This window comes from Myotis nattereri (assembly GCF_964212035.1).
Source record: "Myotis nattereri genome assembly, chromosome: 3".
Taxonomy (NCBI): domain Eukaryota; kingdom Metazoa; phylum Chordata; class Mammalia; order Chiroptera; family Vespertilionidae; genus Myotis; species Myotis nattereri.
In genome coordinates, this window is record NC_138077.1 from 203,672,175 (window position 1) to 203,686,564 (window position 14,390).

At 39.8% G+C, this 14,390-nt stretch overlaps 1 protein-coding gene across 3 annotated transcripts in view; it reads left to right on the top strand.

Moving 5' to 3' along the window:
- The window catches only part of USP48 (ubiquitin specific peptidase 48), a gene marked incomplete at its 3' end in the record, with an annotated part of 68,284 nt that overhangs the window by 27,112 nt on the left and 26,782 nt on the right, over positions 1 to 14,390 (top strand). For 2 of the 3 annotated variants that reach the window (XM_081085665.1, XM_081085664.1), the window contains exons 10-15: positions 487 to 615; positions 1,997 to 2,146; positions 6,116 to 6,313; positions 8,314 to 8,428; positions 9,417 to 9,547; positions 11,853 to 11,924. In XM_081085665.1, the coding sequence (XP_080941791.1) occupies positions 487 to 615; positions 1,997 to 2,146; positions 6,116 to 6,313; positions 8,314 to 8,428; positions 9,417 to 9,547; positions 11,853 to 11,924 (795 nt within the window). The remainder of the gene's footprint in view (positions 1 to 486; positions 616 to 1,996; positions 2,147 to 6,115; positions 6,314 to 8,313; positions 8,429 to 9,416; positions 9,548 to 11,852; positions 11,925 to 14,390) is intronic. The other variant, XM_081085666.1, reaches the window with a different exon arrangement.

Below are 14,390 nucleotides of genomic sequence, written 5' to 3' on the forward strand. Positions count from 1 at the left end.
TATTTATAGACCAGGTAGAACATTTAGTGTTTCTACTGATTATTTTATTATTTTTGCTCATTAGAGTGTCTTGAGAGTGTGTGTGTGTGTGTGTGTGTGTGTGTGTGTGTGTGTGTTAATTTTATTTCTTTGGGCAATTGAATTAAGTCTGGATTTATTTTTATAATTTAAGACCAATATTAAAATAAAACTCGAGTAATAGTACTTTTATTGTTCTAGGTATGTTCTCATGAAAAACAGTACTTAACATTTTCTGAGAATGGAATATGGCAGGCAAGGCAGTGGGGGGAGGGGTAGGAGACTTTTTTAAAGATTCAAACATCTATAGAGCCTGCTAAATTTGTGTTGCATTTTAATGTTTTAGATCCATGTAAAAGTTTCTTGGTCATATATTGTAGGAATTATTTTTATGTCCACCCCACCCTCATGAAAGCTAAAACAAACTAGGCATTCTAATTTAATCATCTTTTGATTTTCCTACCTCAGCAGAACCTTCTAAGTCCCAGACACGTAAACCGAAGTGTGGCAAAGGAACTCACTGCTCTCGAAATGCATACATGTTGGTTTATAGACTTCAAACTCAAGAAAAGCCCAATACATCTGTTCAGGTACCAGGTAAGCAACTTCCCAAGATTGTGTAAGGCAAATATTTTAGAATACCATGCTGAAAGGTCAATGACAAGAACAGATTGTTTTTGTTATTAATATAGGTTGATTGCATATTGTAAACATTCATGAAAGTAGATATAATCATTCACAAATTTGCTTTAAAGTAGTGAGTTTTTAAAATAAGGGAGACTTGCCAAAACCGGTTTGGCTCAGTGGATAGAGCGTCGGCCTGTGGACTGAGGGGTCCCAGGTTCAATTCCGGTCAAGGGCATCTACCTGGGTTGTGGGCACATCCCCAGTGGGAGATGTGCAGGAGGCGGCTGATCAATGTTTCTCTCCCATCGGTGTTTCTAACTCTCTATCTCTCTCCCTTCCTCTCTGTAAAAAATCAATAAAATATATTTTTAAAAAGGGGGGGGGGGCTTTAACGGAACTAATCCATCGAACCTCCCTAACATCCCGCCCCCCCCCGCAAAAAAAAAAAAAAAGGCAATTTCTAAAAATCCAATAAGTAATCCAGAAGTATTTAAGGAGCAGTTTGGGCCTGGCTGGCGTGGCTCAGTTGTTGAGCGTTGACCTATGAACCTGGAAGCCATGGTTTGATTCCCGGTCAGAGCACATGCCTGGGTTGCTGGCTTGATCCCCAGTGTGGGGCGTGCAGGAAGCAGGAGATCAATGATTCTATCTCACCATTGATGTTTCTCTCTGTCCATCTTTCTTCCTCTCTGAAATCAATAAAAACACATTTTATAAAGAGCAATTGATTTTATTTGTAAGTATTTTCTAGATTTCAAAAAAGAAGAAAGAGTTGCTACTGGCCTGTTGCATTCTTTCGTTGCCATTTTATCTAATACTGTTCTGTGCTCTGCAGCACCATGTGTGTGTGTGTGTTTTTTTTAATTTTTAGAAAATACGTTTTTATGTTTTTCGAGAGAGGGGAACAGAGAGAGAGAGAAGCATTGATATCAGAGAATAACATTGCTGTCTCCCAGATGAACCCCGACTGGGGATTGAACCAAAAACCTGGGTATGTGCCCTGACTGGAATTCGAACTGGCAACCTTTCGGTGCACAGGACGACACCCAACTGAGCCACACTGGCCAGGGCAGTAGCATGTATCTTGAAGTTGTGTTTCTGAGCCATTTGATGGTTCTGGTTGGCTGTAATGTCATGGATAGCCAGGTGGGGACTCGCACTCTAGTGTCTGTCTTCGGTTTCACTTTTGCTTTCAGTTTGGGGGTCTCTGTCAGAAAAGGAGACCATAGTTAGGAAGCTGCCACCAAAATATGAGCCAGCATGGTCTATTTGATATGATTTAGAGACCTGCATGGTTCAGTGTCTGAAAATAGGATAAAGTGGTTTTGTTTTTTCCTTCTGTTTTGAATAGCCTTCCTTCAAGAGCTGGTAGATCGGGATAATTCCAAGTTTGAAGAGTGGTGTATTGAGATGGCCGAGATGCGTAAGCAAAGTGTGGACAAAGGCAAAGCAAAGCACGAAGAGGTTAAGGAGCTGTACCAAAGGTTACCTGCTGGAGCTGGTCTGTAAGACATTCTGGGACAGCACTGTTGCCATTGAGTGCCTTGTTTTATGTTCACAAATGTGTATGAACTAACTTTTCCCTTCCCTGTCTTAGAATTCACTAATGCCAGCCTTATAGACTATGAAATTGCCATGTAAACCAGCAATAACTTGATGTGTAGCATTTCATATAATTTTCATTATCATGTACTTTTAAAAACGGGAAGCTCTTAATTATAAGGTTCAGGTCTGCACTCTTCATAGAAGACAAAATAGATATTCCTATTTTGTGAGATAGTAACTTGTTCTTAAGGAAAAATTGGATTGGGTTACAATGGAGGCAGCTCAGCTGTTTGGTTTCCTTGTATATTTTGTACCCTCGAAATATTCAACAGGCATTCTTTTATATGAGTACTGTTTCTTAGGATTAATTTGAAATTTAATATCAAATATTATGTTAAGATAAGAAAGCATTCTGCTGACCTTTAATTTCTTAAGAATTGTCGTACATAATCCAGCTCATCCCTCTACTGTAAGTTTTCCTAATGCCTCAAAAAGGAAACCTCAACTTTTTAAAGCTGGTATGCCATTTGTAATAATATGTTGTCTTAGTCCTTTCATAGACATGAATTCCTCTAAACCCAATTTCTACTTAAACAAGAGGCAATTTAATCCTAATTTTAGAACATAAATACTCAAGCATAATTGTGCTTATGGGTTTTGTCTTTTTTATAATCTTAATTTTCCATTACTGTTACAACTTTAAACAAAAGATGAATATAAATGGCTAAATCTGGAGAATGCCTCTTAAAAGTTCTTTTATTTTTAAATCCTCATCGGAGGATATGTTCATTGATTTTTAGAGAGAGGGGAAAGAAGAGAGAGGGAAACATGGATTGGTTGCCTCGCCTATAGGTCCTGACCGATGATCAAACCTGCAACGTAGGTATGTGCCCTGATTGGGAATTGAACCCGAAATCTTCAGTGTACTGGACAATGCTCCAACCCACTGAGCCACACCGGCCAGGGCTTAAAAGTTCTTTCTAAATGATTTGATTCTAAGCTTTCTTTGTAACCTATTACTGTCACTCTGTTCCAAGAGTTGGGATTGTCCTAAAGAATTAAACTGACCTTAATTTTCTTGGAAATGATTTGGAAATGAACATATGATTCAAAGTTGTAAGTTCAGTCATCGGAGCTCGGAACTGGGAATCAATTTTTTGAACTTTATTCCGTTTTCATAATTCATTGGACAAGAGAAAGGGATTTACAGAGTCTGAAGGAAAATGCTCTTTGGAACCACTCTTTAAATCTGCATGGTCCAAAGATGTTATGTGTCAAGTCAGCACATGCTTGTGCTTCTCCTGGCTGTTTTCATTCCGTCTATAAGGACTGTGCTGTAATCATCTTAAATTATCTGTAGACAAAGTATTTTAAATATTTTTGATGACTCAATCTTTCTAGACTTCATGATGTTCCAAAAGAAAATACTTTGTTCAAAATCCAGGCATTAAAATATTATAACTTTGAACCCAAATGTGCATTTCCCTTTGTTAAATGTTTTAACATAGCTTTGCTGGGTTGTCACATGCTGAGATTTTATAGTGTATTATCTCCAGATTGATCATTAAAGAAAGTGGCCATTTGGCAAATTGGCTTACCCATGCCTCTGGAAGGCAATGCTTAGGTAGTTTACGAATCACAGAAGTAGAGAACATCTTTGAGAACCTGCCAGGAGCCTTTCGGGCAGAAACATTTGTGGTGTAAAAAGCGGTCCCCATGCGGACTCTAACCTAACCATGAAGACGTATGCTAGACCTTGACTGTTGGGGAACCTCTGGGCAGAGATCCAACTCTAATGTGGTGGGATGGAAAAGGAAAGAAAGCTCTGTGACCACAGTCACAGCCTTCCATGGGTTTCCCAGCACACAGACTGGCGCCTGAAATCTGCACACCTGGGGAGTATGGAATTACACCAGAATCATAGGTCCAGGCTCTGCTCTGTTCCTTACGATAAACCACACGTGATATTTCTAACCATGTAGTACATTGAACCCAAACAGGAAGAAGCTTCACTGGGAAGTTCACTCTGGTAGGGAATTGGAAAATGTTGTCTTGAACTAACTTCCGTTGAGTCCGTTGCTATTGTATGGGCCAGGGTAGAGTCACTCTGGGCTTTGGATCCAGCAGACACCCCCTGGCAAGGAATGCTTTTTGCTCTTTTAGTTTCCCTAGATTTCTTATAAAGGTAAAGATTCTTATTTTTTTGCTTAGAAACAGCAGGTAATTTTCCTGCACTTACCCCTCCCCAGCTGTGGGGCAAACAGGAACACCTGGTGAATCCTTCTTGAATGTTGCTCTGTGTCGAAATCCTGTTTTCCCTCCTTTGACAGCCTTAAGTTACTAAATTTTAATTGATGTGACTATTGGGAAAGGTCAAACCTGCTAAGACTTTGATTTTCCTTTCTTAGAAAGGGATTTTACTTTCTTAACTCTATCCCTGCCAAGTTAAACTTGATAAGTGGCAAATAACAATGAGAGGTATTTTAAATTTCATTAACCATATCATTATATGTTGTGAAATGCCATGGCCATGTTACCTCTACTAAATCTTAAGGTCTCCTCTTTAATATATTGTGTGAATGTATAATTAACTTTTCTGTATCTCTTTTCTTCCAAAAAGCTCAAAATGCTTCACATATCTTATCTTTTATATTCAACAACATCCCTGTGAGGTAGGTAGAAGGCAGGTATTATTACCTTCATTTTACAAATAAAAGACTTGAAGCATAGAGTTTAAGTGACTTGCTCAAGTTCAGTTTCTTGGCAGAACTTGGATTAGACCTTGGTCTCAGCCTGTAGTCACCTGCTCTTCCTCTGCAGCTGCATCTGAGCTGATCAGTACAGTTTTAGCACAAACAAGACATTCAAAAATTCTGAATTTTGTTTTTGTAAACCTTGAAATGTTTTATACTAAACCTAAGATGGGAGTTAGTTTTCTAGATTTGTAACTCAAGAGAAGTATACAATTGCTCAAAATGGGCTTTGAGGTGAACTGTCCATCCCTCAGATCTCATCAGAAGTAGTACATAATACAAATATATAAATTCAACCTCTGTATGTTTTCTTCTATGTTTTATGCTTGGACTCACTGGAGATCTTTGTAAGTAATCAAAGCTGGCCCTTTACCTTTAATTTTGGCTTGTAGGGAACTCAGGCACTCTCATTTTCCCAAATTAAAACTCATGTTGAGGTGTTTGGTTTTGTCTTAATTTTTACTACTTCAAATTGAAATTCAATTCTAGTGTATTTCATCCTGGAATTTGTTTAAAATCGCTTATTTTCTTGAAACAAATGTAATGAATAGATCATGCTATGGATTGGGTGGGGAAATCAGTTGCCTTTTCATCCATATGCCCATATTATCTTGGATGAAGAAAAGCTCAGTAGTTGAAACAGGCTCTTAAAGTGCGCTTGTAACTGATGGGGTTAATCTCTGACTTGGAACTCAGTCGTGCTTCTTCAGATGTGTATTCTGTATTGATGAAAAGGATTGGTGAGAAGGGTTTTATGGAATAAACAGTAGGGGATGAGGTTATGTGATTTTCGAGCCAGCATGGAACGGCTTGTCAACAATCACGGTGTCCTGATCAAAGCTCTGCTGTGCTATCAAGCAAGACACTTCTCTCTGCGGATACCTCCTTTGTAGAATGTGGTTAATAATACCAGCCGATCTCCTAGGCACTGAGCAGACTCGCCCCCGTCACACGAGGCCTCTCACCCAGCTCCTTGAAACCAAGGGACGGGTAGGGAAGGACAGGGTAGTTAAATGGAGCTCTGTGTCATGCTTATCAAACATTTCCCCCTCAACAATGATTCTTCTGATTCTAATTTTGGACAGAGTTTGCATTGTCATTTGAGAAAAATGAATGTATCACTTAGTTTAAAAGCTGTACAAATACATAGGCTCTCTCCCTTTCTTCCTCAGAGCCCTATGAGTTCGTCTCTCTCGAGTGGCTGCAGAAGTGGTTGGATGAGTCAACACCGACCAAGCCTATCGATAACCACGCCTGCCTTTGTTCCCATGACAAGCTGCATCCTGATAAAATATCGATCATGAAGAGAATATCTGAATATGCAGCTGACGTTTTCTACAGTAGATACGGAGGAGGACCGAGGCTAACTGGTAATTTCCGATGTCTTCTCTACTTCAAAAAGAGGGATGCTTTGGGTCCTCATCATGTGATCTTTATGATCATTGGGCCCAAACTAAGCCAGACCAAATGTCCTTACACCGCAAGAAGGATTTGCTAAATAAAGTAGAAGTAGCGTTATACATGGTATATTTACAATGTTAGGAAACTGGTACTGCTCATTGTTTTTTTTCTTTTTTCAAAGCAGACAGAATAGGATACTTTTGAGAAAACCAATCTGGTAGTATTTTGTTGCTTTATACATTACTCTTCAAAGTACTTGAGCCCTGGCTGAGTAGGTCATTTGGAGCATCACCTGATGCACCTAGGACAGTGGTCAGCAAACTGTGGCTCGGCAAACCTTGGCTCGTGAGCCACATGTGGGTCTTTGGCCCCTTGAGTGTGGCTCTTCCACAAAATACCAGCTCTTCCTCAAAATACCGACTTATGCGCATGGGCCACGAAGTTTCAATTGCACTGTACGTGCGTGCCCGCATTTGGTATTTTGTGGAAGAGCCACACTCAAGGGGCCAAAGAGCCGCATGTGGCTCACGAGCCCCAGTTTGCCGACCACGGATCCTAGGGTATGGGTTTGATCCCTGGTCAGGGCACATACAAGAATCAACCAATGAATGCATATAATAAATGGAACAAGAAATTGATGTTTCTGTCTCTAAAAAAATAGTAAATATATATATTTTAAATCAAAGTACTCGAAGCCTGGTCTAGTTGATTATAGATCTTATGCCTCCCTGCTACAGTGACTTTTAACAGTATGAGATCTGCAGATTGTTACTTAGCTTATGAATGGAATCTGTGTGATTCTACCCTGAATATAGAGCTGTATAAAAAACCACGTAGTACCCATAATCTATTTGGTTCTGGTTACCTCTCCTCATAACATTTCTTTTTAACTGGCAGCACAGTCCCCCACCCCCTACCCAAGCTATAGATGAGTCTAATAAACGAAACCATCCTCTTTTCCCCTAAAATAAGTGCTATTTTCTGATCATGTACCACTTACTGCATAAAAACTGGCACTTAACTATATGATCCAGGTCTTGTACATATCTGGAGTTTTCTAAATTTAGGGTTTTGATTCACCGTCAATCAACAGCAATGGGATGATCTTCCAAAGAATCAAATTTCATATGATTCCTGGCACTGTGCTTTTAAAGCAGGCCTTGCTTTTTGTTTTCCCTTTCGTGTTCTGTGCTTTGAAGTGTTCACATGAAGCTCTTAAACAATTAACATTACATTTATGGTTGTCAGATGCAGTGACTCCCCATCCCACCATTATTTGATTAGGGTCTTGTGAAATTTGCGTCTAAACCCTGTAAACTTTGCGTTTCATGGTACAGATACTTTTGATATATAGCATTTTATCTCTTCGAACAGTGTTACTATCTTGATATTAACATTACAAAATAATTTAGGATATATATCAATTTTTAAAAAATATTTTTATTGATTTCAGAGAAGAAGGGAGAGGGAGAGAGATAGAAAAAAGATGGTAGAATATTTCACTGCCATTAAAAATACTGATGTCATAAAGAAATGTAAACATTTTGGATAGAGTGGGTTAAATTCAGTATTTTAAAAATTGAAATCATCATCTACCTTCTAAACCTGCATCTTCTGCTGTAGTTTTTTTTTTTTAATGTTTGGAAACCACTGCCTTTTAAAAAAAATATTTTTATTGATTTCAGAGAAGAAGGGAGAGGGAGAGAGAGAAACATCAGTGATGAGAGAGAATCATTGGCTGCCTCCTGCATGCCCCCCACTGGGGATCGAATCTGGGATCCTTGAGTCCACAGGCTAACGCGCTCTATCCACTGAGCCAAACCAGCTAGGGTGATATATATCAATTTGCTATGTTGTCAAAATTTGTGACTTTGGTTTAGAATTTTGTCTTTTGTGAAATGGTGAAAGCATTTTCCTAACAGGAAATATGTATATGAATAAACTGTATTTTCATTCTCTCTGGCCCTAGTGAAAGCCCTGTGTAAGGAATGTGTAGTAGAACGCTGTCGTATGTTGCGTCTGAAGAACCAACTAAATGAAGATTATAAAACTGTTACTAATCTGCTAAAAACAACAATAAAGGGGTATGTTCCACCGTATATTGTTTATGATAAACTAAGAAAAAATAAGAAGAAGTACTAACTAAGTAGCTGATTATTTTTAGATAAGAGGGAATTGGATTTTTTTGAAGAAAGAAGTGTGACAATGTGCATGGCAGAGCCAGATTAAATTTTGCAGTGATTGCCAGTGTGGTAAAGATATAGATAGCTGAGTCACACAGCCTTTGCGAGAGTATTCCATCATTAGAAAGATAAAAGCAGAGATGTGGACCTGGGGCTTGGTCAGACCAAGACAGGGGTGTAAGCCTGTGTTCTGACCTGGAATTACAGAAAGCCATGGTGGAACATCCTGCCTGGTCTGGTGGTGGTCGCCTTAGATCTAGAAAATGAAATATGTGTGTTAACAAAAGGTACCTAGCAGAGCATCCTCGTCAGAAACATTCAGCCCAATAAATTCAATTGAGAAAGAAAGAAAGAAAAGAACATCCAGGGTTCTTTGAGCCCCCCTCCCTATAGTACCTGTGGATTCAGATACAATAGAGGCAGATGGCATTTATTATGTCTGGATTTGATTTAAGTTGTGTATTGCCCAAACAAAGATTAATCTCGTTCACCATTTTTAGTCATTCCACAAACAGCTTAAATGTGTGTTTATGTGTAGACGTGGATGTATATATGTGAGTGCCTCTGTGTATACTTAGAGGCACAGCTGTATGTAATTGTGAATAGTAATCAAGTGAAAGAAAGCAGCCAGTTGATTGATGTGATCGGCATGAATGTAAATGAGGGTTAGGAGAAGCAGGGTAAGATTTAGGATGAGAACAGTACCTGCAGTTCAGTAGTAAGGAGTGAAAATGGCCTAAATGAAGAAGTGGGTTAGAGAAATTGTACATCACAGCAGACTTTGAATATTTGAGATTCATTTTAGGTGTGGCCTTTACAAGGAAAAAAAGGGAGGCGAGGATGTGAGGAAACGTGACATGCATGATTTCACCCTCTCTCTGTTCCTCAGCAGTGATGGCTTTTGGGTGGGAAAATCGTCCTTGCGCAGCTGGCGCCAGCTGGCTCTTGAACAGCTAGATGAGCAAGATGGTGACGCAGACCAAAGCAATGGAAAAATGAATGGCAACACCTTGAATAAAGGTACCTTCTAAAACCTGTGTCGATGGTTGGGAATTCTACCACCAAATTGTAAACATTTGTTTTTAGTAAAATTGGTTTTATCCCCATCCATGTAATTTTAAAGAAAATGTTTATTAAACCTAAACCTCTAAAAAAATGCCTCATAACAGATGAAAAATGTTTCAGCTAATGCAGTTGAGCAAGGGTCACAGTTTCAGCAGCTCGGAAAGGGAAGGCTGCTGCAAGTTGCAGAGTGTGCTGTGAGCTCGGCGTTTTGGTGGTGGGTTATCGGCCACACGTACAGGTTGCCTTCTTTAAGTAGAAGAGCGTGTGCTTCGGGTGAGAAGGCAGCTTTTGGACAGCTTTTTGCTTATAACGTTTTCTGAGCTTTCTTTCTTTCTTTTTTTTTTTTTTTTTTGAAGCTATGCTTTCAAATAGGAAATTATGTTAGTCTAAGTCAGTGGTCGGCAAACTCATTAGTCACCTGAGCCAAATATCAACAGTACAATGATTGAAATTTCTTTTGAGAGCCAAATTTTTTAAACTTAAACTATATATGTTATTAACTTAATTAGGGTACTCCTAAGCTGGCCTTTGCTAAAAACGTCCTCAATCTGATTGAGGTAGGTTTGCTGAGGTCGACCCCTCCCAACTCTCCCATCCACACTCGTCTTGTATACTTGTTTCATCTATCTCATTTCGTTCATCCTCTCTATATGTCCAAACCATCTCAACACACCTTTCTCAATCCTCGACACTACATCTTCTTTCACTCCACAACGTTCCCTAAAATTAACTTAATAAACTTTACTTATAAAGTTTTAAGTCAACTTCGCACTGTATGTGCGCGCCTGCACGTGGTATTTTGTGGAAGAGCCACACTCAAGGGGCCAAAGGGCCGCATGTGGCTCGCGAGCTGCGGTTTGCCGACCTCTGGTCTAAGTAAACCACTAAACTTAATGTTATAGCCAATATTTTATAAGATATCAAGGGAAATTAAGTCATAGGAACTATTTTTAGATTTAAAATGGAAACTAGAGGTTTGATCAGTTTACTAATTCAGAGGTAAATTAGTGATCCAGAAGCAATTATTTCATTTACTCTTCTCTTCAAATATTATTTACATACATGTATTTTTATCATTTAAATATTCTTAACCATTTTACTGAAATACCGTGCATTTTCTGCATTCAGCCATATTATATCATTCAATTTTGCTTGGTGTGGATCTCCTGTCACTACCCTTTTGAGAAAATAAAAACACCAAAGCCATTATTAGTTTGAAACTGATTTTTAACACTTAAATTTGAAGTTCAAATGAATTTGTAGAAATTGCTGGACCAGAGAATCATCTCCATATATAATTGCTATAAACTGACACACAGCAGTACATTTCCTCTAGAAATTATGTCCTCATGCCTTCATCAATATAAAGAGTACATCAGTCACATCCATTTTTTCCAGACATATATATATGAAAAATGACTAGCAGTGTCAAAGCTTATATCTTTCAAAACCATCACTGAGGTCGACCCTCATCATATATTTGAGGTGTTATTTGTGTGTGTATGACAGATGCCAGAGTCCTTCCTGATCATGTCCTTCCTTTGCTCATTTCTGATCATGTCCTTCCTTTGCTCATTTCTCTACTTGAACTTTTCAATATTTAGCAGATATTCTTTTTATTTATGTATTAATTATACTAAAAATGTATTGTGTTCTTAACTTGGAAAACCCATGCATATGATAACCATTCTGATCTGATACTCAAGACTTCTCTTATTTTATTTGATCATGTTCCTGGTATACACAACTAAAAATTGACGTTGATACAGCTTGGGCAAGTAAGAAAAGTAGATACTGGGAGAGAAATGTTAACAGGAAAAGCAAAGTTCTTACTATATGTGTTTGACGTTAAAGGTTAGGTTTTTATTTCATTGGCCTCTAAAGCTTTCTGTTCAACCCTTAAAATAAGAGAATGACATGACATGTAGATTATTAACTTGGTTTATGACACAGTTCTGAACACCTTGACTAGAATTAATGGAAGGATATGTAAATTATTTTTCAATTTGAAAAAAAAAAAAGAGCACATTTTCTTACATAATCTAATTCTTTAAAAAGGAAAACTGCTATTCAGATATTCTTTCCTTTTAAAGAAAGAAATATAACACCTCTTAGCAGAACTGTGTAGGAATTACTTGGGTCAAATTTTTAGAACGTTTAAGTTTTCTTTGTTCAAAATTGTGCAGAGTATTATCTCTGCTACTTTGACCTTTAAATACAACAGCCAGAGCAAGTTACTCTCTGTGTTTCTTTTGATTAGATGAATCAAAGGAAGAAAGAAAAGAAGAAGAAGAGGAATTAAATTTTAATGAAGACATTCTGTGTCCACATGGTAAGCTAGAAGCATAAATCTTCTGTTGTCAGACTTGAGCATATTGTAAATACTTTGTTAACGGTTTTGTATTTTCTCTTAGGAATTAGGCCCTAATACGGCAGCCATGGTTTTTCTAAACTGTACTTGATTCTGATGTTTCTATTCTCACACCCTTCTTAACTGTTAGATTCTACAGCCCGGTTTCAGGCCAATGGCTTGCACACCTTTTCTTCTCCTTGAAAAAAAAAAGTGTGTGTATATATATATATATATATATATATATATATATATATATGATTTTTCTTATATTTAGTGGAGAAGAAACTTCTTGTCACTTGTCTCCTTGAAGGGCTATCTGAGTGGAAGGAAAGACTTCCAGTTATTTCCCATGACTGTCTTTGTCCAGTTTGAACACTTTGAGAACAGCGTTCATATATTTCTTACTAGAGGCCTGGTACACGAAATTGGTGCACTGGGATGGGGGAGGGGACTCTCAGCCCCGCATGCGCCCTGTCACAGTCTGGGACCTCTGGCTACTTACCACCCGCCTGCTCGCAGATCCTTACTGGTCAGCTTGCTGTTCTTTAGCGCTGCTGCGGAGGCAGAAGAGGCTCCCACCGCCATCGCCACTGTGCTCGCCAGCCTTGAGCCCACCTTCTGGCTGAGCGGCGCTCTCCCTGTGGGAGTGCACTGACTACCTGGGGGCAGCTCCTGTGTTGAGTGTCTGCACCCTAGTGGTCAGTGTGCATCAAAGCGACCAGTCGTTCCACTGTTCGGTCGATTTGCATATTAGGGAGAGTTTTAATATATAGGATTATTATTATTAGGGGTATTTTTGGTTTAGTTTCTTAGACACTTACTCCTGTTTATTTGTTTATATATTTCTTATTTGGTCCTAGTTAGTGCTCACTATTAATAAGTAATTTTCTGCAAGGGATTCTTTATATATGAGACATGATTATCCATTCTGTTAGCACTGAAAGTCAAGTGGGTCTCTGCTTCTCAAAGCCTTATACTATGTAAGGACCCCTCACCCGTTTTTTAAAAACTTGGTTTATTCTACTAATCCACGTCTGCGCATTTCTTTCTTTCTCTTTTGGAGAGGGTGCCGGGGTCCAACCCCAGCGGGTCCAGGGGTCCCCAAAGGTGTGGACGGAGTCGGCGAAGAAGGAATGACACGGAGACAGCGTTCAGTTGATCAGCAGCCTAGCCAGGATCTCCAGCCAAGTTCTGGTCTGGATCTCTAGTGAAGTTCTGTTTAGGATCTCCAGCCAGGTTCTGTGTCCATGGTCTCTTGCTAGGTTCTCCAGCCAGGTTCTGTCCAGGTTCTCCAGCCAGGTTCAGTCACCAGGTTCTAGTCAGGTTCTCTTGCCAATTTCTGTAGTCAGGTTCAGTCCAGGATCTTTTGCCATGTTCTCTCCAGCGAAGTTCTTCTGTCTCTAGAGAACGTTCTGTGTAGGTTCTGTGCCAATTTCTGTCTCTCTCTCTTCAAAGTTCTTTTCAACTTTCCCTTACGGTACTTGTTGGCTATCGGTCTCGTGCCGGTATTTAGCCTTAGATGGAGTTTACCACCCGCTTTGGGCTGCATTCCCAAGCAACCCGACTCCGGGAAGACCCACTCCCTGGCGCCGCTCGTGGGGGGCCCAAGTCCTTCTGATCGAGGCCCAGCCCGTGGACAGTGTGAAAGAACTTTGAAGAGAGAGAGACAGAAATTGGCACAGAACCTACACAGAACGTTCTCTAGAGACAGAAGAACTTCGCTGGAGAGAACATGGCAAAAGATCCTGGACAGAAACTGGCCTCAGAACCTAGAGACAGAACCTAGCGAGAGAACATGGCAAAAGATCCTGGACTGAACCTGACTACAGAAATTGGCAAGAGAACCTGACTAGAACCTGGTGACTGAACCTGGCTGGAGAACCTGGACAGAACCTGGCTGGAAAACCTGGCTGGAGAACCTAGCAAGAGACCATGGACACAGAACCTGGCTGGAGATCCTAAACAGAACTTCACTAGAGATCCAGACCAGAACTTGGCTGGAGATCCTGGCTAGGCTGCTGATCAACTGAACGCTGTCTCCGTGTCATTCCTTCTTCGCCGACTCCGTCCACACCTTTGGGGACCCCTGGACCCGCTGGGGTTGGACCCCGGCAAGAGGGAGAGAGAAAGAAACATCCATGTAAGAGCACAACATTGAATAGCTGCCTCCTGCCTGTCCCTTACTGAGGGTCAACCTTTTGGTACACCGGTCAACGCCCAACCAACTGAGCTACATCAGCCAAGGCATGTGTATTTCTTGTTGTGTGCTAATGTATTGCCCAGTCTCAGAATGCTTGTTGGTCCTAATAAATTCCTGATTTTAGTTCTTACTTCATTGGTTCATTATGAACCAATACGTAATGTCTCACACCGTCGTGCACTCCAGCCCTTTTATATCGAGGGTCCTTGATGACAGTGGTGATAATTCTCCCCTGAATGGTCCTT